We start from the raw sequence: 27781 nt of genomic DNA, 5'->3' as shown, positions 1-27781 counted from the left end.
TGCATTCAATACTTCTTTTTATTATTCAACTTCTTACAAAGAGAACAAATGAATAACTAGATACAGATATTCAGAGAATTACAAAATTCAACTAGTAAATTAAATGGAGTAATTTATTTTTAAAAATTATATGCTTGTAAACTTACCTTTAATCCCCTTATTTTCGGATAAACCCTAACTACTATAATCAACATTATTCTACAGCGTTTACTTAGCGTATCTGTTATGCCTTTATTGCAACGATGAGGCCAAAAATTAAGATAGCTGAAAAATGAACACAAATGCGTAATAAAACATTATACTTTAATTAACTGAATTATCCTAGGTTTGGGCGTGATGCGCAGAACCTAGAGGGCTATTGAGTCACTGTTTTTAAACTAAAACAAAACATTCCTTCAAGAGAGGTGTTGCACAGTTGCGTGATTGTATTAATTGTGGAAACTGATCATTTGTGAGTGTTTGTGCGTGATTAATTAAATTTCAAAACAAAATAAAAACACAATACGTGAGTGAGCAAACATTCAGGCAAACACTGAGATTAATCAAATCATCTTCAGCAAATAAACTTATATTAACTCCTAATTATTTTACGGTAAACCTAATTATAATGACATTTAAATTCAGCCCTTTGATAAAATAAGACCAACGTAAATTCAAATATGTTTCTACTATCATTAGCTCAGTTCTAACAACCTTATTGAGGCGATCAAGCAAGATTTCCACTAATCGGAACAAAGAGAATACTTATTTTAATACCATTCTCTACTCGCATGGGAAACACCATTCATTGGGTGTTTCGTGAAGCATTTCTGTGCCGTGTGCAATCGGCGGCAGGCGTGGGTGAGCGACTTATTTTTTTGCCAGCGTGTCAGTGCTCGCACTTTCCCTCAGGAGGTGCGTCAACCATTCGGGCCGCCGGGTGGCCTGTCGGCGCCGCTTTGTCTTCCCGCTAGGAACTCAATCGGACACGGTGATGGTGGTTGATCCATTGATCTCCGTCAGTTGTTTCGAGTCGAAGGTGGCCACGATCTTCCTCTGCCCGCTCTTACGCGGGAAGAATCTCTCCGTGAACGTCACCAACTCTCCCGGCTTGACGTCTCTGTCAATGGATAACAAAATGAGAAGAAATTTCAAACAAAATATTATGCATACATAATACAATTGTAGACAGTATCCTTATTAAAGATTTTAGACAGCTGATTTTTCATGGCCATGGCTATCATTTAAAAAATTGGCGCGGGATAAAATCTGACAAACAAGTAATTTTTAATCGTATTTGACATATCAGCCTTTTCTGCAAGAATCTGGCTCTACTTTCCAGACAACTTGTTAATAAAACAAACTAATCCAATTCGGATTTTTGTCAGATCACTTGATTCAATTGGTCACCTCTGCCTTGATATCCTGGGTCTCTGAAGACCCGGACCCTCGACGCTCAGGGTGCAGTTGGTCAGCGGGGTGTCAGTCAAAGGGTTCTGGAAGGAGAGGACGACGGTGCACTCGACGCCAACCCTTGGCGTCCCAGTTACCTGCAAAAAAGGGAGTAATAAATGGGAATTAAACCACAAAAATAAATTAATAAAATTGTCTGATTGGCGCTTTACCCAAATGCGTTAACATTGATGCCTTCACTAAATTAAAACGGTGAGCATACTTGCCAAAACTGTAACCTTAATGTTAAAGATAAAAATGTATATTGTCTGCTTTATTCAAACAAATATCTAGTTATCTGTTTGCCTCCATTAAAATTTTAAGTTATCGCTCGTTCGTAATCCTTTTTAGGTTATAGATTTAGCCACGTCACGCCAGCGCCAACTTTTGCGTTCATTAATTGTTGCGACCTCGTTTCGCATTAATTTTTTCCATCCATTTTCCTTCACTTCAAGTTTCCTGTTCAGTTCGTGCTGTGCTTCCGGGACAAGAAAAGCGTCGATGCGGTCAATCATTAAAAATAAGGAAAGGATTAATTCTGTCAACGACTTTCATATCGATTACTGAAACTGGGAGGTCAGACAATTGAATCTACCCAAATAGAAATTCTGTCACGTTTTAATTTGTCTCGCGCTGGAGTGCACAGAGGCAGTAAAAGGGAGCGTCTGAGGCAACAGCAAACACCCTCTCTATTCACTACTCATCTCCCCTTATTTATTTTTGAACGAAAGCATCTGTCAAAACATGAAAACTGTATGATGGGGGAAGGTTATTGGAGGTATAATTAATGGCCAACCCTCTCCGCATTTGTGATAAATTTTTGTGCCGAGAAATTATAGTTTTGATCAAATTACTGTGGAAAGCATTAATTGTTCTAGTGCTACCGAAATTATGTTTTTAAAACCCAAGTGAATTGATTATTAAGAGCCCAGGTGCATTATTTCAGGTTCACAGATATAGATGCGGATTCCCCAGCCAATAATCCGGCTTTGAAATCGAGGAGTATACAGACCCGTGGATTTTAATACGAGTACCGGGTTTGTACTCGTATGTACCAGGGTTTATCGCCAAAAAAATAAGTTAAATGTTTACTCTAGCATCTTAGACGTCGTAACCAAAGTCCTTGACAATTACCTGCGCGGTCGCACATATCGGCCACTGAACAATGGTAATCACACCATCAAGTACGTATGCCTCTAGATAATTACTCGCTAATGAAAGTTACTCAAGCATGACGAAAGAGGGAATTACTAGAAAGCTCTGAATCTATCGTTTTCCTACTCATATTCTGGCGTCGCAATATGCCACAAATAATATAACGAGCTTCCATTATGTCTAAGGTAGTGTCTAGGGTATTACAATTGACGACCATTGATTCCATTCACTCTCCTATCAAGGTGAAATTGCAACGCTGAAAAATGTCACAATAGTAAATAAATCACTGCCTCCTTTCTTCCGGATGAAGGAATCATTAGCTATACGGAAGGTAAAATTTAAAATAAATCCGAAATATAAGTTTATTCCGATCCTGTCGCAAAAAGCTAAATTACTTTATCATCAACGGATCTCTTTCAGAAAACTTAATTGATTAAAAAATTTGCGCCCTCTTCTATTTAAACTGTGTTTAGGATGTTATTTCGTATGAAACTCGCTTCTTATAAATGTTTAGGTGTTCCATTACAATAGTGCGATACATTTATATCAAAGCTTTAAGGTTTTAAACAATAAATCTGTTTTTGATCTCAATACAAACGGAGAGTTTGTCATCGTTTTTAAAGGTATGTTTCCCCAATGCACTTTTGTGAAATAATTTCAATATTGACTTGGCTCGCATTTCCAGAAAATTTAAATTTCACGGAGCGGTGAAGTTGAATTACTTCGTACTTCCGTTGCTTTTTAACCCGAGCCCCACCTTCACACGCGTACTTGGGAGCCTATCGGGCCTTGATTACCTGCACGTTGAATCGGGGCTTCCTGAGGCAGAAGTCGTCCTCCTCGCTCCAAGACTGCTTCGTCTGCGTCACGTGGGCGATGGCGTTCATCTTGAGGAGGCAGTGGTCGCGGTCCACGCGGTTCAGGTACTCCTTAGGGGCAACCCGGAGTACCATTGTCTCGTCTTTGGGAGAAAAAAGTTAGAAATTGGAATCATTCACTAAAAAAAGGGAAATGAACCAAGAATAATAGAATTCCGAGTTTAAGAAAATGTGGACCATTTGTGCGTGTATTATTGGAATTTTGAAGAAATCAAAAAAAACATTTTCTAGCCGGACGTTTATGAAAAAATTTTATAAGTCTTGCGTTTTTGAACGTCCTTTATGGATCACTTGTTTCTTGAAATCTCTATGGTCCATAGTTGGCTTCTCATTACTTCCATTGGTTGTGCAATGGACGAATAACCGGTGTCATATACACCCGATTCCCGATACGGTACTCAATTTTATTTTAAATTGGCCGGCGAATGCTAATGAAATAATGGATGTGATTCAGTAACATTAGTGTCAATAGAACAGGGTTTTTGGCCACTCAGATTATAATTTAATTTTACACCTATTATCGAGGGTTATTGGGACGCAATCAGGAAAGTTGAAAGACTGCTTGAGTTCAGGATAAGTAGATTGAGGAAAAGAATACTGGGGAACAGGGAAGGAATCGAGAAATAAGATTAACCCACAAGATTCGCCGAAAAACTTAAAGAGACGCTTTTCGAACCCGCAAGACTAAGTATCTCCAATCTCCTGTCGAAGCCCTTTTATTCACCTTCCGAAGCCCTGTTATAACAGAGTTTGATTAGTGTATGACATCTTTTTCCCTCGCACCACTACTGATTCCTGGCCACAGTCTTCACACTAAATGGAGTTCACCGAACACATCCTAAGGCCTGTGCTGTGTGGCGCAGGTCCTAAGGGTCCAGTTCTTGACCTCTACCCAAAGCCTTGTATTTATTAATAAAACTGCAGTGTCCAAAAAAAGTCATAGAACTTGGATGAATTTGAGGTTGTCAGAAGATATACATGGATTTGAACATTGAACAAAGTTTTGCTTTAATTTTGGCAAATGAAAAAATAATATAGCACATCGGTATACATGAATGATTTTGGGGAGATAATTCTTGGAAGAATTAAGATTGAAGACACGTGTTTTTGCTATTGAGAAACTCAAATTACTTGTATCACACGCAGAAATACGGCCAGACTATTTTCTTATATCATCTCTCTCTCTATTTTGATTATTTTCAGTAAATATACAAGGAATAATGACGTGTATTTCATGTAAAAGTACATCTATCCCAATTTGTTAAGCACATGAATACCACAGGTCATTCTTTTGGCACACGGGTACATTCATCCATGCTTCGGAGCATACAGAAGTTTCGGTCTCCCACAGCGGACGTGAGATCACCACTCTCCCCGGGGCACGCGTGAGAATGCCCTGCAACAGCTAGTCGCCGTACGCTCACCTGAGTACGGCTGTATCTCGAACTCGACGCTGGAGCTCTTGATGCGGTGGGCCAGGGCTCCGGTGTACCGGACCGCGTGAACGGACAGCACTGCATGGATAGTTCTCTTCTCGCTCGACTTGTTCTGCAAGTGGAGAGGGAAACACTCATACGCACGGCTTTCCAACGCATGGTTCCGAGTGCAACATTTCTCATCGCAAGTCGGCAGGTATGAATCTGGAGGGAAGGACGAAGAATCGACAACGCACATAACATAGTCATCCGACTATGTTATGAAATGGAAAATAGGAAATGTTATATTTCGCTGGTTAGGTCTCATTTAGAATATGCTGTAAGTATATGGGATCTTCACGAAGTTGGATTGATTGCCGAATCGGATCGTGTGCAGAGTAGAGTAGCTAGATTTGTGAAACGTTGTTAGGACAAACTGAGTGACGTATCAAATTTATTAGAGGATCTAAGTGGAGAATCACTCGCGGTGGGAAGACTAAACTACAGATTAAATCTCTTGCATAACTAGGAAGAATGTCTCTTTGGCAATGATTTTGAAAATGTGTTATTACCCCCTTCATAATATGGTAGGACAGATGATGCCAATAAAATTTGACAGATTAAGTACAGAACAGATAGATTTAAGATGTCATTTTTCCCACAAACAATAAGGGATCAGAATAAAATAATGTTTTAGCTAGTTCTAACAGTTTCCCGTTCCAACAGCTTAAGCTCGCCCCGGTGGAAAAACCCGCGCCCCATTTTATTCAGTTGACTGTAGAAAACAGGTTTTCAACAGGTCTTGGCTTCAAAAATGTAAATCGCTACTTTACTATCCATAATTATGATAATGATTGGGCCACTAATAGTACTCCACAAAATCGGTGACAGTCTTTGAATTAACTAATTGACAGTCTTCAACATTGATTGTGAATGAATATGAAATGCATCTACGCCCATTATTGTACGTAAATCAGCAATAATGATTAATTCATTAAAGTAACGATTTTCATTTAAGTAATTAGGGTAAAACAAAGGATTTTTGCAACCATGCCCAAAAATGGCGCGGAGAAATCCTCGTGTCGATTTAATATTGATGAAAATGTTCAAACTGACGTCTTACCTGAATCTTGACTTTGACGCTGAAGCTTTCTCCGTATGGGACACTGTCAAGTTCCTCCAAGGAGAAAGACACATCTTCTGGTAGTGCGTCTTCAGGGTAGCCATAATAACCCTGAGCGGATCCAGCGGATCTCAGGGCACTGTATGTAGCCAGGCGCTCACTCATGGATCCTGCAGAGAGGATAAACACAAATATACCTCAACCCACACGCGAAAGTCTTTCAGCGGCGGATTCTTCTATGTAGCGACAAAGGGGAAAAAAGGTGTCATAACCTCAGGGATATTAAGCGCTCATGTCAGAAATTTCAAAGGAATGGCTTACCTTCGGGATTTTTGTACTGGTCAGTGATGTCCTCCAAATCATTGTCGCCAAATTCGTCGTCAAGTTTAGGATTCTTCGTGACAACTCTGCGTCCGACGCTGCATGCGATGAAAATATAACATGAGCATTAGTACAGTAAATATTATGTCATTTCGCAAGGGTAAAAGGAACTTCATGTTCGTATTGACTCCCTATAATCACTTGATACTCAGCGCCCTAGCAAATTTTCTTATCTCTTTTTTATTGGTGCCATAATTCCAAGGTCAGATTTCTATCAGTCGATTAGACAACGAAACAGTATCATTTACATTTTTTTGTTTAGATTAATAATCATAATCTTGGTTCCCATCTGTGATTAGATACTGTAGTAAGCTAAGTTAACCATTCTAGTTTGATTTTCACAAGCCTACTGTCCAAAAAAATTATAACTTTATATGTTATTATGTCTTTTAACAATATTTAAGATAGAGCGCATTCATTGATTACATGTGCCCTTAGAGTATACCGCATGCAGTGTAAAATATGACCTACAGTATGCTAGCCTAGGTCGTTTGTTTTCATGTGAAGTAATGTGTAGATGTTTTTAGACTCTGTACTCGAATCAAATATTTAACTCTATTCCATCTATTGAAGTAAAATTTACATAACTTCTTATCAGAATCCCTGAGTTTTATTAAGGGTAAATCAACTGACACGTAGATGGCCATAAGAATAATCTTTCACCGGGGTAAAACCGATGACAATCAGAAGATTCATCAAGTAAAAGTTAATCATAATTGCCAAACAATCGGAAAATCTAATGTAAAATATAAACAATTAGCGAGTGTCGAGGCAAGACCATATTTGGACCTGCGAAGGCGCCGAATAGTCCATATTCCAACCACGCATTTCAAGCCCAACTCAACTGATATTGGTCCACTTTGAGGCGAGTGAAGCCCCACGCGGAGTCTGGGTCCTCCTGGAAATGGAGGATGTCCGCGTTCACTTCGGCGAACACGAAGGCCGTGTCGTAGGCGAAGCCAACCTGTCCGTTACGCACGGCGACGAGGGGCGCTGGGCCGCACTGCATCATCTCTGGAAAGGTGGAGGGAATTTCCACGCTGAAGAATTACTTTTCATAATGAAGATTAAAAAATGTACGATGCGAAACTCCATCGTTTTTTTTGTCTAACTTTCCGAGCACTTCTACGGTCCAGCCGATGAAACTGAAACCCAAGTTTTACAATCGTACATGTCTACACTCTATACGTACAATACCTTCCTCAGCCATCCTACTTCTTGAAAATATCATTACTTAAGAACCTCATCACGTAGAACCTCATCACCCAGTTAAATTGGGAGGGAATAAACTCGAGAAGGTGGACCGTTTCACTTATGCATGTACATAGGTAGTATTTAGGAGGAAAATAGTCGTAGTAGTAGGGATAGTAGAAGGGTACTTGGTTTGGAGATAAATTTGGCATTGGCAAAGAGAAGGAGACTGACGAGGGGTACGCTATGTAAAGAGGCAAAGAAAAGATAAGTAGAGATTTTAATATGGAACGTAACGGAGTATGGACATAAAACGGCCATTTGAGCCAAGATAATGAGTGTAAATTGGAGGCTTTAGAAATGTAGATATGGAGAAGATTTCAGAAAACAAGTTGAACAAATAGGAGTTTTAAAATAATATGGTAGAAGAGATGAGGCGCAAATATTGAGAGATGGTCGAGTTCTGAAGGCCACCAAAGAAAGATAATGTTAGGTCAGCGGGGTAGAGAAAGAAAAATAACGTTTTGGAAGCCATATAGGCAGACAGGTAGAATTAAGTACTGAAGAAAAAATAATATAGAGTAGAGAAAGAGGAAGCCCACGAAACATTTAATACGTAGAGGCTTTTAGGTAGCGTGTATCTATCAAATTATCTTCAACAGATAGATAACCAGAGTTAAGGTTGGGAAAAAGGTGGAGTGGATTGAAAGGAAAACAAGCGAGGAAGCGTTTTGATTGGCAATAGGATGCTGAAGACTCTGATAGAGAGGAGATTGTTAGACGAACGAGAAAGGGTCAGGAATAGGGCAGGGGTGTTGAACGGAATGATGGGAGGAAGAATGAATACGGAGATGAAGAGCGTGTTTGTAGTACGTAGATTAGGATGTCGGGTTGTGTTTATTTAAGAGAGACAAGGAAATTGTCGCTGTACCGTTTGGTAGCTTGGGTCCATCAAAAACCTACCTTAAATGATACATTATGATATTGATAATAAATAAAATACGAGGGTCATCCGGAAAGTAGTACCCGTTCGTGAAATAAAGACACAAAAGTAAATATTAACAAACATAAAAAATTTTATTTGAAAGAGGATACTTTAAACTACTTCTCAACATAATCTCCAAGCAAATTAAGGCATTTGTCATAACGTGTGACAAGTTTCTGTATTCCTGCTGCATAGTCCTTCGCCGCCAGCTCATTGAGATACGCGAGGGACCCATCTTGCACAAATTTTTGCATAATGCAGATGGTGTTTAACAATTTCATGAACAATTGTTCGAGAAACATTGGGAAAATGCTCACAGATGTCATCAATTGTGACGCGCCGATCGTTCCTCACGAATTCGTCAACTGAGCTCACCAGTTGGTCTGTAATGACAGACGGTCTCCCCGAACGCTCATCGTCGTGTGTGTTCCCCCTCCCCATGTTGAAGTTGCGACACCACCGCCGAACAGACGACTCGTCCATTACATTGTCTCCATACACCTCCTTTAATTGGCGATGAATATCACATGGGCGAACGTTTCTTGCATTGAGGAATTTAATCACTGCCCTCACTTCACAACTGGCGGCGTTCTCAATTTTTTTAAACATTGTAAACAATCACAGAAACAACACAGGCAATGCTAGCGTCACGCAACTTGGCTCAGAGAAGGCAGACAAGCCACTGAAGCTATCTGACCTCGTCCAGCGGCTACTCGCGTCGTCAGCACTTCATGCGGCACGAACGGGTACTACTTTCCGGATGACCCTCGTAATAACCACAGTTATCAGCCCGACGGTTGGTTTGATAGGTGCGGTTGGAGCTCACTGAGAAAACGGGTTTTAAGAGCCAGGGAAGCGGCTCTGCCGGCTGTGGTTCCCCAGGAAGATCTGGTACTCGAAAAAAGTCACAGCCTAGGTAAAGCTGTGGGTTCCCAGATGCGTGTTCGGGAATCGAACCCGGAACCTTCGATCAGTATCCCAACTCTCCATCCACTGGCCTACCACGTCTCTTAGTTAAGTTACTCGCCATTGAAATTATCATTCAAACGGCTGCTAGGGCATGGGGAAGGGATTTTACGAAGTCGTGGAAAAAGATAGGAAGAAGTCTGTAGTGAGGATATAGGTGGCGATATAATGGTGATCCTCCCTCACTGTGCTGCAGTCGGGAATTGCCCTGGAGGGAAAACCGAATCTATGAATCTTTCTGTTCCACAATATCTCTCTTTAATTATTGTTCCTGCTGCCGAAATAGTGCAGGGCATGTATTCGTAAATAAAATCATATGATTAACATTTTTACAATATTTTCAATTCAGCGCTGACCCGTCGTATATCCATGGATGCCTATCACAGTGATTGCGTGAATCTTCATGTTGATTCGCACCTTTCTAGCACAAGCCCTTTCTCTCTGTTTTGCTCAACTTTTGAATCGGTGTTCACCGAAAAATCTTCAAATGAAAAAAACAAAAACTATGGGAGATCTAATGATCAATTGTAAGAATTTTAATCATATCACAATACGAAATGATCATAATGCGATACTACGGACATTTCGAGGCCAAGCATATGGGCAATACTATTTGATTGAAACGATTTTCACCCGTATTAACTCAATCAGAATGACAAAAATTTTGTCGGTCTCGTTAAAAATTAAAGTAAACAAGTGATAAACCACATAACGGGCTTAGTACGCTGCCTGGATAATCTCATTACCAGGTTTAACCTTAAATTAACCAACTAGTCATTTGAATCGAACCGGCTTCACCCGATAAAAATCATAGGAGTCTTTAAACGGCCTTCCTTTAAAACATACCGAGGCAACCGCACCGGTAATAGAGAATCCGTCTAGTGGCGAAGACCCCATCGCTAGATTTAGATCGCACACACACACGCACTCACGTTCGCTCTCCTCCTGAGGCGTGGCGTCGATGGCCTGCCATCCGCCGTAGCCTGGAGGCAGATCCGGTCTCGACATCCACACGTCGTTCCAGACGTGGAAGTTCCACAGGGAGTCACACTTGTCGTTCCTGTCCATCTCGCATCCCGTCTGGTCGAAGTATCGCTCGATGGTCAGCGACTGGTTGGCGTCGTGGGCCGACACGTAGTTGGTGACCGAGCGGCAGGGTATCCCGAGGGCTCTGCACACTGAAAGTAGGGAGGTCGGAATTCAGGAGAACATTAAATAGGCGATATGTGATGTGCCCTTAAATGACAGTGTACAGGAGGAATGAGAACGTAAATATATAGGGCGCGCTTAGCTCAATAGTCGAGGCTAATAATGACTAAGAGTGTTTATGATAAATACTACGTTCGGGATTAATCTCGAGTATTATCACCCTACCACCGTAACATGAAGCATTTAAATGAAAACTTACGGATAAGACACTCAAAGCCGATTAGGGGTCATTAAGAGTAATTCCCCATGTAGATTAAATTAACCTAAGAAATTCATTAGTAGCAACTCATTGTTCGTAATATTATTTTGTGCTGATCATTAATAATAATGTACATTTATATTAACGCCCTCGGGATGATGACGGAGTTTGCCATCGGAAAGTCGTCAGCTGAAACCCTGAACCGATGGAAAACTCGCGAAGACTCCACCGCAATCGTGTGCCGGGAAAACACCAAATCTTATAATAAATTATAATTTTTAACAGCGCCCTAAATTGTAAGTGAAGATTTCATCCAGCGGTTAAACAAAATCGCGAGTCATTGCGAGGTCATTCTAGAGAAGGCCTATATCTAATATGAAATATCTCATAGATTTGTCTCCAAAAGGTTCGGAAAATAAACCTTGGATATAAATATGTATTTCTCTGATGTACGCATTGAAATGTGTGCTATTTAGTATTGTTGCACAATTACAGACAATCTTTATCATATACCATAGTGATATGATCTTAATAATATACAATAGTAGTATAGTTTTTACAAATTTATAAATTAAATACTCAGTCTGGCCCTGCTAACTCAGTCAGTTTTGGTTTGATAGCAGATACCACATTCACAAAAATGATAGCTTAAACTGTTGCAATTGCAAAAGCTACATATATTATGTCACGTTTTGTTCCAAGCCCTAATCTATTCTGTATAAAAGCCAGCCTTTTATTCTCCCTTTCTCAACATTTGCTGACTGTAATAATCTTAAATCTTTAGGTATTTCATTGAAAGTTAGAGGTATAGTAATCTCCAATTTTCTTCTACATTGATGGGTATGATTTTTTTGTTATATACTTAATGTTGCCCCTTAATGGTAATTCCTTTTTATTTAAATCAGGTACTTTATATTTGTCATAGATATAGTTTCCTATTATGATACAGCCTGTCTAATGGCAGAATTCCTAATTTTGGAAAGATATTTCTTCGATCTAGAATATTTGTATTTTTTATCTAACCTCAGAAATGTTCTCAAGAATTTTTTGCTGTGTATTTTTTAGTTTATTAATTAAGATAAAATGAGTGTTTTTCGGGTAAAAATGATAGAAAATTGCTTAAGGGTTTTTTCCACTTTGTTCTCTTCGAATTCTTTTCATTTATTTCTGCCTCCGCGGATTCATTAGGATATGAATTAGCATATCAGCCATATACATGGCAGTACAGCACATGCGTAAACGCTGGTGCTGAGATGATGGAATGACAAGTATTTAGTACAACTACCTCCTCTATAAAATCCATGTGTATCGGAAAATCCAAACGGAAATTATATAGACTACTGCGAGCTGTTTAGAAAAATAGTTAACTTGTGAATGACCATTAATTAGTCACTGTATCTCACATTATTCCCATGCGAATTAAGTCGATCATTTTCTAGGCATTTATATTTGAAAGATGTATTTCTGTCCGATTCATTTGTCATGAACATTTCAATAGATAATGATCATCGAAAAAAAGTTTTGGCTGTTTTTCTTAATTTAGCAAGCTTTCGCTGTAAATTCTAAGAAACTGCGAAAGATGACGCGGCAGTAACTTTTTTCGCTGTAAATCTATCGTAACATTTCCACTTCCAAACAAGCACATAATTTTCTAATCACGATTGAATTACAGAAGCTAATTTCATTTTTAAACAGACTTTTTTATTTTATTTGTTTTCAATATCTATTTCCTCGACTATTTCCAATTATTATATACTCGTACTGTTTAACTAAATACGTACCTGAAGCACAACACGAACGGCAACTTTGCGACAGAATACCGGCTGAGGAAATCAATGCAAAACCCAGCAAGCTAATACGCACAAGACAAGTCCAAATATACTTTGTTAGTTGTTGATTCAAACGCTCTAGATCGCCTAGCTCTTGCCTTAAATACGAAAAAACAACTTTTACGCAATAATTTTTCACATGCTGACATAAATATACATGTACTAGAATTAAGAATTGGCATCGATAGAATGGGACAAATTCAATGCAATGTAAACTCGAATTTACATGTTTCACTTTCATCCGATTGCAGGATACCTGTCATGTCAGATTTTAATGATAGGATGCAAAAGGTACTGGGTACTTACATGTCACCGTCAATGCAGAAAACACCCAGCATTGCCCGTATCTCACGGATCGACCACCTCCGCGCAGGTATTCCTCCAGAATGGCAACACTTCCAGTCCACGCGGTCGGGGCAGTGCCGTCCTTGTATCCTCCATGCCAGCGTCCCATCAGCAATCCGTCGTCATCAACGGAATTAATCTAATAAATTACGACAATGGGGTTTGATGAAATTTCTTGTTTTGGAATTGTAGAGTAGCACGTAACTGATTAATGAAATTCTCAATTTTTCATTAGATGGCGATGAAAACAATTTTCAGGTACGCTTTTATCTCAAAAATATATGTGTATGTGTGTATATATAGTACATATGTTTTTACAGTGTACGGCGCTTCAATTCGGACAAATGAAACAGCTGGGTTTTCGTGTTTGAATATAATTATATATATATATATATATATATATATATATATATATATATATATATATATATATATATATATATACACATACATGTATACATATATATACATACATATATACATATATATTAATACATATACATACACAATTTTTAAATTACATATGTAAAATGGGAAATATTGAAAGCAATTCTGAATTGATCCAAGTTGTACTAATACATTCATAACTCCCAGTGTAAAAACCCACTACTAAAACAACATCTGCGACTAAAATTTAAAGTAAACTTAAATATCTATGTCAAGTCACAAAAATGTCTATTGGTTGTCAATGGAAAGATATATCATCTCACATGGTATACGCTGATGATAATTAAATTATTCCTCCAAGAATAATAGTAATGAAATTATTCTCCATTTATCTTTAACATTTAATTAACAGAATCCATATGTGACCATCGAATCAACGCAATAGGAGTAATATGATATTTCCTCATCCTTTGATGCATCGTGAACTCAGACGCAAGGACAACAAAAAGGATGGACTTGGGAAAGGCGACTTTGTCGAGGGCAAACGACAAAGGGCAACGACGAAAAATGAAACGACTGAGTCCCTTATAGCCAAATTTGAAAGAGTAACAAAAAGAGAGCACTGACCACGGCAGACAAAGCCCGGGAAACTTTAACGGGGTCGCCTCGCTCCTCGTGCCTCAGGCGGGAGAGCTCGAGGAGACAAGCAGTGGCGGGCAGGACCACGTCCTCGAACTGGCCGTACACCCAGCGGCGTCCAACCGGCTGGCGGTATGAACCGCCCACCCAAACCTTCCCGTGCTCGTTCTCCACGTACTCCTTGCGATCCGCCTCTTCCTCCATGTACACGCCATCCTCTGGGAAGAGTGGAGGACACAAGGAGGACGTTAGGTCAGGGAAGACAATCGGAAAGAGATAAACGGAACAGGAATCAAGGTATCCATCCAAGGGAGACCGAGTCAAAATGTAACCACACATGGCATGTTTTGTTTTTAATACCCACTAGAATGTTACAACAGAACATACCTATAACAAGCTCGCTCGAAATGGAAAATAATAAATGATTCGCTAATGAGAGCACATTTATCACAATCCGACTCACTGAGCCAGTATATTCCAAATGGGCGTCAAGTGTAATGGTGGAAAAGTAATCATATTGGCAAAGGGATGATTAATTTTCAAATGTCCATTAATTATAAGAATTTTTCACATTTAATTCTTTTGCGAAATAGAGCACGCATTGCGTTTATGTGACTATTAAAGCCATTATTAACTGAAGACAGCAATATTGTGTTCGATTGGAAGCTTTTTCAAAAAAATATTCTACTTTCAGAAATCTACTGCAAACAATAAATAATGAATAAATGTATGATTGGGTGTATACTGACGAAAAAAGGATTTCAAGAAATTCTGAAAAAAAATAAAATATTCAATCCGAATTTCCACTTAATTGTATCTCCATGTAGATCCTCGCACATTTTTTAGTCAAGCAAAATTATGGTTGTCAGATTTGGTGCTATTTAAAAAAAAGAGCTTCGAATAATGTTTTAATTAGTGTCAAGAACGTTTATTCGTTTTCATTTGCTTTTAGAGAGAAATGTCATTAACGGTGAATTTAATTTTGAATTTACGAGCATAATGCTCGATACATACTTTATGGTAGTTAATCATACGTGGATTAAAAAGTGAATAATTATATCTTTTTAAGTTCCACTGATTTTTATTTTAAAAAACGACCGGTTCCGTCGAATATTCGACATCATCAGGTACAATATACAGGACTTTTTGACTTTCTCCCAAGTTCTTCCAACCCCCTTCCCCCAACACCACACCTCCCCTCCACCCAAAACCCCTCCCGCCATAAACGTCAAAAAGTCCTGTACACGTATTTTACCTGATGATGTCGATTATTCGACGAAACCGGTCATTTTTTAAATAAAAAAACAGTGGAACTTATTAAGTTGTTATTATTCACTTTTCATCACAAAGTCCATCAAGTTGAGTCGAAAACCACAGAATTCATACGAGGATTACATTTAAGGGAAACTTTTAATTTTTCTATAAGTTGGTACCTACTAGTAGTAAATAATAATTTTTCAAATTTGGTAAATAATATTTATCAAAAACGTGAAATATTCGAAATTGTTGTCATTAATAAATCGAATTTTCCATAGGGATTGTTGAAGAGCAAGACAATTCATTTTGACCTGGATCAGGTACCTGATGATGACGACTAAGCGTTGAAACTTGTTGTACGAAAATCAAGAACAGTGGCAATATACATTGTGCTCTTCATATAATGACTCACAATCATCTTGATCATTGCGAAATCATTGTTTTTCATCCAAGATAGAAAGCCTATCCAAAACCCAGGGCTTAAAATGATTAAAACATTACAACTCTGTCTGCGAATTATGCATGAACTATCGTGGCATAAATTCGGGAAGTATTGAACGGACCATTGGACCACTCACCTTTACACCAGGGGTTGAAGAGGATGTAAATGTCCGTGTCGCACTTGTACTCCCTCCTGGCGAGCTGCGGGGGCGGCCCTCCGTCGCCTTCGGCTCCTTCCTCCCCCTCCCCACGCCTCCTCCGTGCTCCCCGCCCTCCGTCCGCGCCCGCAGCCGCACCCACCGCCCGGGAACTTCCGCGCTCGCTCTCCACGGTGCAGCGCCAAATGCCCACGGGCGCCGTGCTCGGGATGTGAACCTGCGGACCCCAAGAGGTAGGTCAACACGAGCGGAATGTATCCAGCCCATTGTCGAATTTGTTTCCGGAGCACCACTGAGAGTTTTAAACTGAACCGAATATTCTGAGCGTTCAAACCTGATGGCTCATGATTTTCTGCTCCCAAGGGATGAGAGGACTTAAAGTGGAGTGGGTTATTCGGATTGTTGATTAAACTGATTTTTTTCTTTCAGCTTAGCTGGACTGGAGTATGTTATTAATAAATTAAAAGGGGCAAAGAATAACAATGCGCTCACGGCCTTTCCCTTTCGTAGCACACTTAATTGATTCCACCTATGAACTCCAAAAGGAAAGTGTCGAGACGTCTGCTAATGTATGACTAAAAATTAATGAGACGTGCTATTTGAAAATTATAATTTAAGAAAAACTTGTTTGCTCTCTGTGGACTTCGCAATAAACGAAAATGTAGGGAAATCATCTCTAATGAGTTTACATCAATATTAATGTGGTAATGGAGGTAGAAGAATATTTTTTTCGCGGTGCGAAGTTTGGTTTATAATTTTTAATTTAAACTCTAGATGCAAAGAGCGGAAGGGAGGAAGTAGAAAATGTATACACCAATAAATCACGCTTTGTTTAACAAAAATACCTGGAGCACAATCTTATTGCAATAATATAGCATTTATTTTGTTCTGTGCAAAATGAGCACTTCATACAAGGTACTTTAACTATTAGGGTAAATCCGTCAATAAACTAATTTTAAGAATTTCTTTCACTCAAACACGAGCATTAGCATTTAAATTCAAAACTCAAAATCCAGAATTCCAGCTTAATAGTTGAAAGAGCTCAGGGGATTTGGTTTTTAATTGTACACACTATTTCGGCAAAGTATGGCAGAAACAATGTTTCACAAAAATCAGTCTGAAAATTCAATGGTTTAAATCTACGCCTTAGCTTAATAATGCCCTCAGTATTCAATACTACGATATGTGAACATAAATGTTAAATTTGAACGAAATTAATATGCACATAAAAGTCGATCCAACTGGGCTCATTTCTGAACGATTACTAAGGGAATGTCGGAAGAAAAGATCTAGGACCCGGACGGAATATTTGATCTAATTAAAATAATCTCTCTAGGAACTTGTTTCTTTGCACATGGATGGGTCTTTAGGGACTTTAAATGTATACGCCACCGCTACATCGGAGAGAAGCGTACGGAAAACTGTAAAATTTTACGATGGGTTATGAAGGGTTTATAGAAAAAGTGGTGTCACATAAAAATAAATTGAATTTTAACCGAGTAGCACCTTACATAAATAACAAAAACAGGCAACTTCTTGCTCCAATGCTTATATAAGGACACATGGTTGACTGTACCACTGGCTACAGTGATTTAAACTTGTGAAAAATATGAATTCGTGAGTAAGTGTTGCGTAATTATTGAGTAAATGAAGGTTGAAAAACTCTAGTATTGGCGTGGGGGAGAGCTACGTAATAATGGTGGCATAGAAGAACGTCAGCACAGACCCAAAAACGTTTCTCCCGCTAGTATGGCGACTTTTTTCCTTCAAAAGGTCATTTAATATAAAATCAAATACAACAGGCATATTTTATAAGCAAAGACGATTTTCATTCTATTTTTTTAAATAATTATTTGAGAAGTGAACGGAGTTACTCTATGACGAAGGCATTAACTCCATCCAGAGCAGGTATCCTTAAACGTTCATCGGCGTACCCACCTCGAGGATGAGGGTCTTCCCTTCCTTCCGCTGCACGTTTGCCTCCCACACGTCCTTCTTGCAGCCGCCGTTGGATCTCTGCTCCAGGGGGATCGGGAGAACGGCTCGAGTGCCCTTGGTGGACACGGGGTTGGGCCCTGTCGAAGGGTTCAAACAGCACATTCACCGTAAGGTGAGTTGGGTCACATGGATGTGTAGCGATTAATCCGTAAAAAAATGTATCAACTCCACCATAGTAATCATTAAATATCTGAAAGAATTCAATGCAATACAAACAGGTCGGAGGTGGTTATAAACCTACATCAGTTTAATTACAAGATGACTAGACAACTTAATTATCATGAGAATCCCCATTGATATGACACCCATAATCTCATATAAATAATCGAAATATTAATAGAGGTCATAGCATGTGCACTTATATATTATATATATATATATATATATATATATATATATATATATATATATATATAATACATATTATATTAAAAGGTAATCTACCGGTTAAGGTAGGTTTTTGGATGGATACAACTACCAAATAAATATATTGTGACTCCTAACAAAAAACAATCCAGCATCCTACGCTATAACAAGTTCCTCTTCATCTGTGTACTTCTCTCCTCCCTTCCTCCCGTCCAACATCCCTATCCTGTTCCTTCCCTGCCTCTTTAGGATTTCTCCCAACAAACCCCTCTCTTCGCCCACCATACCAAGTACTTCCTCATTTGTTTTCCTCTCTGTCCATTTCACCTTCTCCATTCTTCTCCACACCCACATTTCAAAAGCCTCCAGTCTACGTCTATCCTCCTGCTTCAATGACCACGTTTCCGCACCGTACATAGCTACGCTCCGTATCAAAGTTTTTACGAGTCTTTTCTTAACATCCTTACTCAACGTCCCTGTCATCGACTCTCTCCTCCTTATAAAAGACTCTTTTCCTAGCACAATTCTTCTCCTCACATCCCTACTACTTTGACCGTGTTGTGTAATCTGCGGGGGGTTTATGCAACCAAGGGCCCCGATCCATTAGCCTAGAGATGGCTTTAGGGAGCTGTTTCACCTACCAAAGGAGAAGTAGGCGGCACAAGAGGAAAGGACAGTAGGCCTTCCCCACCTCTCCTGTGTTCGTCCTTTATATGTGTTCCTATCGCTTTTACTTATACCTATTTCCATGTGAATGAATATTTATTTTGCCATATGGTGGGTTTTCGTGTTTGAATGTGTATTTGGCCAATGTGGCTCGTCTCTTTCTTCTGGCTATGCGTGCCACGAAACGCAGTGGGCCTATCCATTATGACGTTGCATGATTGCTTTCCTACTGTCCTTTCCTCTTGTGTCGTCTACACACACTTCGTTTCCTTTCCGTTTAATTATTTTTTAACATGTGTTTTTCCTATTATACTTAATAAATTACATATTCTTTTAGGAAATAATCATTATTTATCTTTGAAAAAAGGACCCGTGACACGGATGTGACTGTAATGATTTAGTGAAATACATAGATTTTAAAGTAATAGCTAAGGAAATGGTGAGCCATCCCAATGATAGAAAATGTTCGAAAATATTTAACTACGGAAAAATATTTCCCGGGAGACAGCGAGTAGGTTTTGGATTACCGCAGTGTTACTTAATTTAAAAGATGACACGAAAAAAAATTTAGATAAGCCAGGAGAATCATCAGAACGGGGCTGTCATCGAAAAGAGAGCTGAAAACTGATTTTCAATCAGGAGTATCCCGTCACTGTCGAGGTGTTGTCGACACCCACTCGTAGATTGCACTAGACTCAATTAGGGTTGCAGGCATGCATGGGTTAAAACACTCCTTCCTTGGAGGCGGTCGGTTCCGAGGCGGCAATAACCCCCGTTCACTCACCGAAGGAAAAGATGAGTCGGATGGCGTCCTTCTTGTACTCAGGGGGACGGTCGAAGCGGACGGCGAAGAAGAAGTCGGCGCCGCGGCGGAGGACGGGGGTGCCCCGCAGGGAGTTGCCGGTCTGGCCTGAGCCGTCGCCTCCTCCCCCTGGGCAGATGGACGTGAGCTCGTAGGCCTCCGTGTGGTGGGCGGACGCATTCTGGCGGATGTAGAACTCGGTCACCTCGACCGTCAGAGGCTGAAGGTCTTGCGGGACTGCAAACAATAAAAATACGTTATTTCAAGTTTCCAAGCCGTTATTTACATACATAGCAGTATAGTTCTATAGGTGGAATTCTGAACGGAGGGTCCCGGGTTCAAACTCCAGTCGATGCCTCAAGAAAATCACATTTGAAGTTGATAGAACTTCTTGGGAAGTTGAATGAAGAGGAACTGTGCCCCCTCCTTGAATACGTGAATTTCGCACACCTCCTGGCTAAAATCATTGTGAACACTATCCTCACCAACCAAGAGCCAACTAATTGGTTTATCGCCACGATTATGACTTTATTCCCCTTAACTGTAAAGTGAGGTGATGTATTTTCATGACGGCGTCATACTTTCCTTGAATGAGAGATTGGTCGAGGATAATGTCGAAACCTCTCATTCGTAGGTGTGTACTGTAGGTTTCTAACGCTGTCAGTTAGCGCGAAAGAAAGCGAAAGAGTAAACTTTAAAGGGACTTTCATAAAACGGAGAAATGTTTCACCGTGTAGTTACTCCCACCTTAAATTGAAGTTGCTACAAGCTGGTGACTGTTTTGTGCTAAAGAATGAAAATGGGTGTCCAACTCCAGGTTGGTGATTTTGTCAGAAAACGGCTTGCACTCGCTAGACCAGCAGCATTCCTCGAGCATTGATTTGACTGACGTCATTTTTCAGATATTTTCCCCTACTTTATTCGATAAATCCAATCAAAACTTTCCATTTTACTTTAACCGCGATTGTGAATCTGGAAATCTGATGAACCAAGCATGGCTTGTTTGATGGGTATCAGTATAGAACTTACTTCGTGCTAAGTCATGCGTTGCAGTAAATGACGATCCCGGGAGGAGAATAAACTCCCCGTGCATGGAGAGGCTTTCGTATTAATATCTAATAAGGAGAAGTTCGCAGTACGGAGGGACGTTGATCTGGTGCAGGAGAATCGTGCCTTCGGTCCCAACGCCCCATTTTACACATAGGAAGTACATATAGTCTATTTGCTGAGGGTAGATACAAGGTTATGACGATATCACGGCTTTCCTTCAATGAATTAGAGGCCCATACAAGAACTTACATATTAAATTACCCCTCGGGGAAGCGTGAGAGAAAAAGAAAGAGGGAATTTGACGTCACAGGAAGAGTTTAAAACCATACATCACGACGCGACGTCTACACCATAGTGGGGATTCGAGCTCACTATCTTCTGATTACCCTGAGAGTGTACTTTCTTCAAGGAATTGCCTCGCTTGAGATACATTACGTGGAATCATTATGTTAAATGAACACAGTGAGAAGAGTAGCACCAAAAAAAAACAATTTCATCTGGTAGATGAGACCGTATTTACCGTGTGATAGATCATATCATCCCACACGAATATTAATGGAGAATATTTCTGGCGGGGAATTTATTGTCGCCAAATTCATATGATAAGGGCCCGAGTTCGAGTCTTTGCGGTGACCAGCGTCCCAGAATAACTGCCGAAGGAATGTTAGTTTTCACAGTTTAGACGTTTCACAAGACTCTTAGTCGCTTGAATCATTTGATAAAACACACAGGTTTCAATGCATCGCACAAAATGTCGCGATCAAAACATTAATAATGAAACTGTCAAATGATAATTCGTTACATAAATTGTATGGGTTCCCCAAGCGCCTTAATAATCACATGGTATGCAACCCGCCAAACTTTAATGCTTTGAGGGTCAACATACTCTTCAGCCTAAAGAAATCACTTTAAAAAAACATCTCTATAATTATAAGACATAGGATTGACCTGGGTGACTCCTCCAGGAGCAATCATGATTGAAATTGACAGCATAGATCCATGGGTCATCGAAACGTTGAAATTTCTCCCCGCCTTTTTCAAAGCCGAAGTCCATCGGAGGGTCAAACGCAATTCGCCCTTGCTCGAAAGATTTTGTTTCTTAAACGTTTTCCGTTATAAAAGACAAGTTTTTTTTCAAATATTGGTCGATAAAAAGAGCTGGTTAACATTAAGGATGAATTTTCAGGAAGGAGAGCGAGCTGAATGTGTCTGCAGTTGTGAATGGAAGCATAAAGGAGGAGAACCATTAAAAGGCCAAAGAGGAGGATAAGAATAAGTACATGAGACATCCTGGACGATGAAGTAAATGTAACAAGGACAGAAAAAGGTTATAACTGAATTGAGCGGTGAACTGCGTCAACCAATATGAGTAATGAGGATCACTAATATTGCAGTTATTCGCACCGAAGAATGGCTTCATCGGCGAGGAGAAATCCCTGTTCACAATTAACCGTGTGAAATTTAGAAGTTAATGTGATCCGGGTCGGTTCCATCCCCCACCCATGGATTCTCATCAAGTTACGGTACCCGAAAAATCACACGGCTTGGGTTCGGCCTAGGGCATCCCTACGTATCACCGGGATCAGGACAAGGAACCCTAAGATCAGTGGCCAAGACCCATAAACCCATAAAACCACCACGCTGTCGATGACCACTGGTGATGGCGATAATTAAAATAGATATTAAAAAATTTCACCCCGCATCATTTACCACGTGCTACGAGAAAAGGAGGGAAAGGTTATTGGATCATTGCAGGGCTCATTGAGTGCGACTCACCTGGGTTCCTGTCCGGGTTGGCCTCGGACTCCAGGAGGCGGCGAAGCTTCAGCTCCCTCGAGAATCTGCTCATCATATCCCGAACGTAGTTGTAGTAGCGGGGACTAGTCCAGATGGGGTCCCGGCCGGCGCTGGAGGCCTCCCGGCGGAATCCGCTTGGGAGGCCCATGGATGCTGAGTGCACGGATGGGCACGACATTGTACGATGTTCTCTCTGCTATGTCGGAGGAGTGGCCTCTTGGGTTCTGTTTGAAGAAAGCAGAGAATTGCCGGATGAAGTGAAGAGCGACGCGCGTTATGAACTGCAAAGATGATTCTCAGGCAATGCCCACTGTTAATATACGGCTAATGACGTCAGTGAACTCGGGTTTCCTTCCCTTATAAGTCTAGTCAACAAAAACGGAGAGTCGTGAGCATGGACTGAACCGGGGAAGTTTCGAAATTTGCGAAAACAAGGAAATATTTCTTAAATGATAAATGGCAATGTGATTTTCCAGTATTTATATATATTTACCACAACGCGCTTCTAGGATTCCGTCATCGTAATATTGCAAAACTAACATAATAACTGAAGCTAAGGGTTAGTAGAAATGTATCGCCGTGAATAAAATAGAAATAGCTTTTAATTACGTCGTCCTTTCTCAATTGCAAAATGGAAATATTCCACGATGTATTACATTAGCGGATATTGGCGAACAATACTATTTATTCGTGGAGGCGACCGATTTCATTGATACCATTAGGAATGGGAGAGTGATTGCCAAGAGTGGAAGGAAATTAAATGAATGGAAGGGAGTGCGGAGAGAAAACCTTGCGAGTTCTGCATTGACTTATGCCGGAAATGAAAAACGCCCACAGGTCACACAGTTTGTGTCCTATTAGATATACTGATCGTTGAAATGGTCTACATTCGGAGCCTAAGCGGAAGTTGGAACGTCAATACGAAATCCACCAATGACAATGCTCGAACTTGGATCCTAGCCACGTAATGCTAGCGCACTAGCGACCAAAGTAACACGATTCTTTGGTACGAGTACATGAAAATGTTTTCAGGAGGAAATCTTAGGGATTGTTCAGCACTGAGCGAGGATAATTGTATCGGAGAACAAGTCTTGAGTTAATCAGGTGTCTGTTGTAATTATTCACGTAATTGATATAACGTAGATTATTTTACTTTAAAAGAAACTTTGCAATTTTTTCTCAGTGATGAAAGTTGCCAAACTTCCTCCGGGTGTTTTACAACATTTTACTGTCATATTATTAACAAATAATTTCATTTCATTATGAATTATTAATTAGCTTCAAAGTAGCAACCCCACTGTCATGTGCACATCCACGTGTTAATAATTCCCCTATTCACGAAGCTATATCTGGCTTTAAACTTGAGAAAACTTTCTTTTACCAAAGCGATGACTTAGATTATAATGTGAAAAACAAAAACAAATGTAAACATTAAAAGTTAATTTTATCTGTTATTACAGCAAAATAAAACGGGAACTCCTGATCATCTTAGCGATGTACAAATTAATTTTCTGTTAAAATCGACCACAATGGGCCTGTAGTAGTAGTTTTTCGTGGAGGCGACTGACAGCTACGATCGTTTGTGCAAGTGAAAAGATAGATAGGTAATTTGGTAGGGGTATAATGTTCAGGGAATTGAGGGAAATTCAGCGTCGGAATCATCCCACTCTTAATGAATGGGGCCAATGAGGTGGCACAATTTGAAGGTCCCTTCCGAAGGACGGTGTACTCAACTTGAAGAGCTCTCTATAAAGCACCCAAATAGGGATCGGGATCAACCCGGTCCACTCAATGGAATCGGATGCCTTTAAAGCGATAACCATTGTTGAATAAAAATAATCAATTTGTTGATTAATAATATTTTCTTCAGGAGCTGAAAGATTCAATCGTTGAATAAATACTCTCAATGGGACCCCCACAATTCTTATTCAGTGTGCCCTAGCAGACTTCTCCCCAGGCACGTGTTTTCGCGGAGCACTTTGCAGTCAAGGTGATAAGGAGATTTCTCCGAGTCGCACATACGCACGCAGAGCCGTTCTCGTCCATTTTTCACTGGAGGGGAAGAGCTTGTAAGTGGACGGGCCGAAATAGACCCGCATACGGGCGGGGATATGAGAACATTTTCCACGCGTTTGAGTCATGCCCCGGCGAAGGAAGTGCAATACCAGCGTTCAGAGCGTAACCAACGAGCCATGATTCAATTTGACGCAGTCCATTTACATCTAGTTCATTTGCAAATGTGTAAAAATGTACGTGTCTGAATACTTTGCCCGTTCTGTGTCATTCGCCTCATTTAAGCGGCAATCGTTCTTAATGGAGTTTCTTTCGTTCGTTTGCTTTGATTTCGCTGGCTCGGATAATTTATTTAGGCTAATCTAATTGAACATTTCAAATTTTCATGGTTGATAGTCTCGACACGTATATAATCTCCGGCTACATTCGAGTTTTACTCTACATTTCAGTCCTTAATGATTGAATTGAAAGTTCAATAATGAGAAATTGCACTCGGCTAATGAGACATAGAATGACATTCTTAAACTTTTTCCCATCTGAGTTGATTTCATTCCATAAAGCCGTAAACGACAATTACTTCTAAAAGTAAACGAGGTATCAACGACAGTATATTAAAGTTCACTTTCTCTGAATCTCTTAAACGGGCTGGAAGAATTTGAAGACTTGCGTTGGATGGATATGGTAATTTATATTATTCCCGGATACCCTTGAACATATTGGATCAAATAATCACGATCTATGTTATGATTTTCATTAGTTATGTTGATACTGGCAAAGAATTCTGCATATATAGTGTATGACAATAACGGAATGTGACATTTTCAAAAATAAAGTCGAGGAATTAGGATACCGATAAATGTATCATGATGATTTCCTGTCCACCATGATTAATAGTTGTATTCTTATATAAAAAACATAAAAACTGCTGAAACAAGTAGTCACGGATATTACTTAATTTTAGTTAAAGTTGTTACAGTGTTTCGGAAACTTCAATGGTCATTAAGATGATATGAGAGATAATACTGTAATGATGTTTTCGTAGGTTAATTATATAATACTTACAACTTCGTACAGAAATGGCTGTATTAAGTTTTATTACTTTATTCGTATAATTATTATTGCAGTGTTTCCATTTTTGGCCATTCCTTCAGATTGATAATTTCCTATAAAATAGGTCCAGCAGACTTCTATTGTACTTAAGCTACTGATTTCATTTCACTCAAAGTTCATAGAATAAAAATTCTTGCCCTTGGTAATACATTATATTTGAGATCTTACACATAAATGCAATCCTCATTTTTCCTCTCTTAATGAGGAACACCACTCTCGATGTAGGAAACCAGGGCCATTTTTTATTCTTTGAATTGACGAAGCTCTTGATAAGGTTCAGTGGAATGTGGAGTGATGATATTTAACTTTAATGCCATTGATTAAGAAGAAGAAAAAGTTATAAAATATTTCCCAGTTATTTTTTGAGCGTATAAAAGTGTACTCCTCCCCACATTATTGCATGGAAGCGAAACTTATGTATGCAAGGCAAGCGTAAATGAAAACTAAATGAGTTGGGTATGAGATATCTGAGGAATGTTCGTGGTAAACATAAAAGGGATTGGTGGAAGAATGAGCGCGTTGTGAGGGAATGTGGATAGGCTACTCCACTAATGGAAAAGCATGAAAGAAGTGTGTTACGCTGGCTTGGATCATGTTGAGAGAATAGATTGGAGTCGATTCACCAAACAGACACATCAGGGAAGAGCCTATATGACCTGTGAGGGGGAGGGGTGGACCGATATAGTATTCATGGGTTAACATGGTCGACGAGACTCTCAAGATGAAGCCTCAACATAAGAATGCATGAAATAATTCATACATTAGGCACACTCGAAGGGAATATTCAAGGACACGGCTGAAACGAAGAAATTAACGAGTGTGAGTAATTTTCGCGTCACAATCTAACATTTGACTTTTACACTGAGCCTAAAACCGAAAAAATTCTGTGTGAATGGTAGTTTGTATTTTCTTTAAGGGGCGTTCCCATTTTTTCGCATTATCCTTCCAAGTGTAGCTCCTTCATGAGTGACTGGTAGGAGAAAGACATGAAATTTTATGGCATTCCCTTTAGACTACATTTTTTAAAACGAATAAAAAAATTGGATCTTGGTCGTTTTTCTTCCCTAGCCCTTGGATATAGCATAAGCAGTCCTAGATATCGCAATATCAAAACATTGTTCTCATTAGTTCATCAAGGGTTTTCCGCAAATCATAAAGGGGTTATAGATCTCTGAAAACTCCAGCTGAAACCAGTCCCGTAGTTCTGGCTGGATGAGTTTTTTTCTCCGGTTTAAATTTCGCTTTCATTTCTTCTCATTCAGTAAGTGACGTCAAGTTTTACACTTCGGATTCGTATTAAGAATGTATAAAATTAGCGTATAACACGTAAGGCGTCAAAATATTTCTGTTTAATTTTTCCATAGCACTGGAGTTTTATCATACTATTTATACTTTTCCCTGGAGTGCTGCAATAATACATTTCGTCTGTCGATTTATAGCCCGTGATGATCGATATTGAAATTTGACGTGATGATTTTGAGACCAACCAACTTCTTCCTGGTTTTCATTACAAAGAAAGCAATGCATTGAGGGCAATAAAAAAAGGCTGGACCCAAACAATATAATTTTCCCCAAACTCTGAAGCCGCGTGTATTCTAAAGTCTGCCCTAAACCCGCGATGCACAGCTACAGGTCAACAGGATCGGGAGGAAGCGAACACTTACGTGGAGCTGTGGCCGGAAACGTCGCCGTAAGAGGACGGATGATCCGGCTCCAATTCAGGGAAGATCTTTCGGGACGCTTCTCTCTCCCTCTCACACACACTTCCCAATTCAAAGGAGGACTCTCCCCGAGTGATGGAAAAGGGTGAAAACTTCTTCCTCCTTCCTTCCCACAGAAGACGGGACGCACTAGTAAAGGGTACCCCTGCAGAGTGAGTCGGACTGCAGCCGACTGTGGAGTTCATCCGCCACCCACTTGCCTTTTATAGAGGCTCTCCCCCTTCTTACCTCCCGCACCACTCACCACATCGTCTCCCCGCTCGCCAGTT

General features: G+C 39.9%; 1 protein-coding gene across 1 annotated transcript; it reads right to left on the bottom strand.

The window, feature by feature from the left end:
* Positions 1-27697, bottom strand: LOC139694226 (hemocyte protein-glutamine gamma-glutamyltransferase-like). The gene is made up of 15 exons (XM_071592670.1): positions 27456-27697; positions 22648-22892; positions 19804-20058; positions 17928-18064; positions 15969-16206; positions 14122-14351; positions 13069-13246; positions 10458-10703; positions 7229-7397; positions 6324-6421; positions 6003-6172; positions 4889-5012; positions 3384-3547; positions 1390-1529; positions 1-1099 (listed from the first exon to the last, which is right to left on the bottom strand). The coding sequence occupies exons 2-15, from the start codon at positions 22844-22846 to the stop codon at positions 958-960; spliced, it is 2490 nt and encodes an 829-aa protein (XP_071448771.1). The 5' UTR covers positions 22847-22892; positions 27456-27697; the 3' UTR covers positions 1-957.
* Between the last annotated feature and the right edge of the window lie 84 nt (positions 27698-27781).

The sequence above is a fragment of the Hetaerina americana genome, unplaced genomic scaffold (genome assembly GCF_022747635.1).
Source record: "Hetaerina americana unplaced genomic scaffold, ioHetAmer1.1.p SCAF_5, whole genome shotgun sequence".
In the NCBI taxonomy this organism is placed as follows: domain Eukaryota; kingdom Metazoa; phylum Arthropoda; class Insecta; order Odonata; family Calopterygidae; genus Hetaerina; species Hetaerina americana.
Note: the sequence above shows the minus strand (reverse complement) of the source record. Positions and strands in the feature narration are given on the sequence as shown.

Bases quoted from the DNA above. Each gene is read 5' to 3' on its own strand.
- LOC139694226 (XM_071592670.1), bottom strand. From the start codon at position 22,846: ATGTCGTGCCCATCCGTGCACTCAGCATCCATGGGCCTCCCAAGCGGA. The intron at 7,398-10,457 runs GTGAGTGCGTGT...CCACCTTTCCAG, and splicing joins GCCTCAGGAGGAGAGCGAAC to AGATGATGCAGTGCGGCCCA. The intron at 1,530-3,383 runs GTAATCAAGGCC...CCTTTTTTGCAG, and splicing joins AGCCCCGATTCAACGTGCAG to GTAACTGGGACGCCAAGGGT.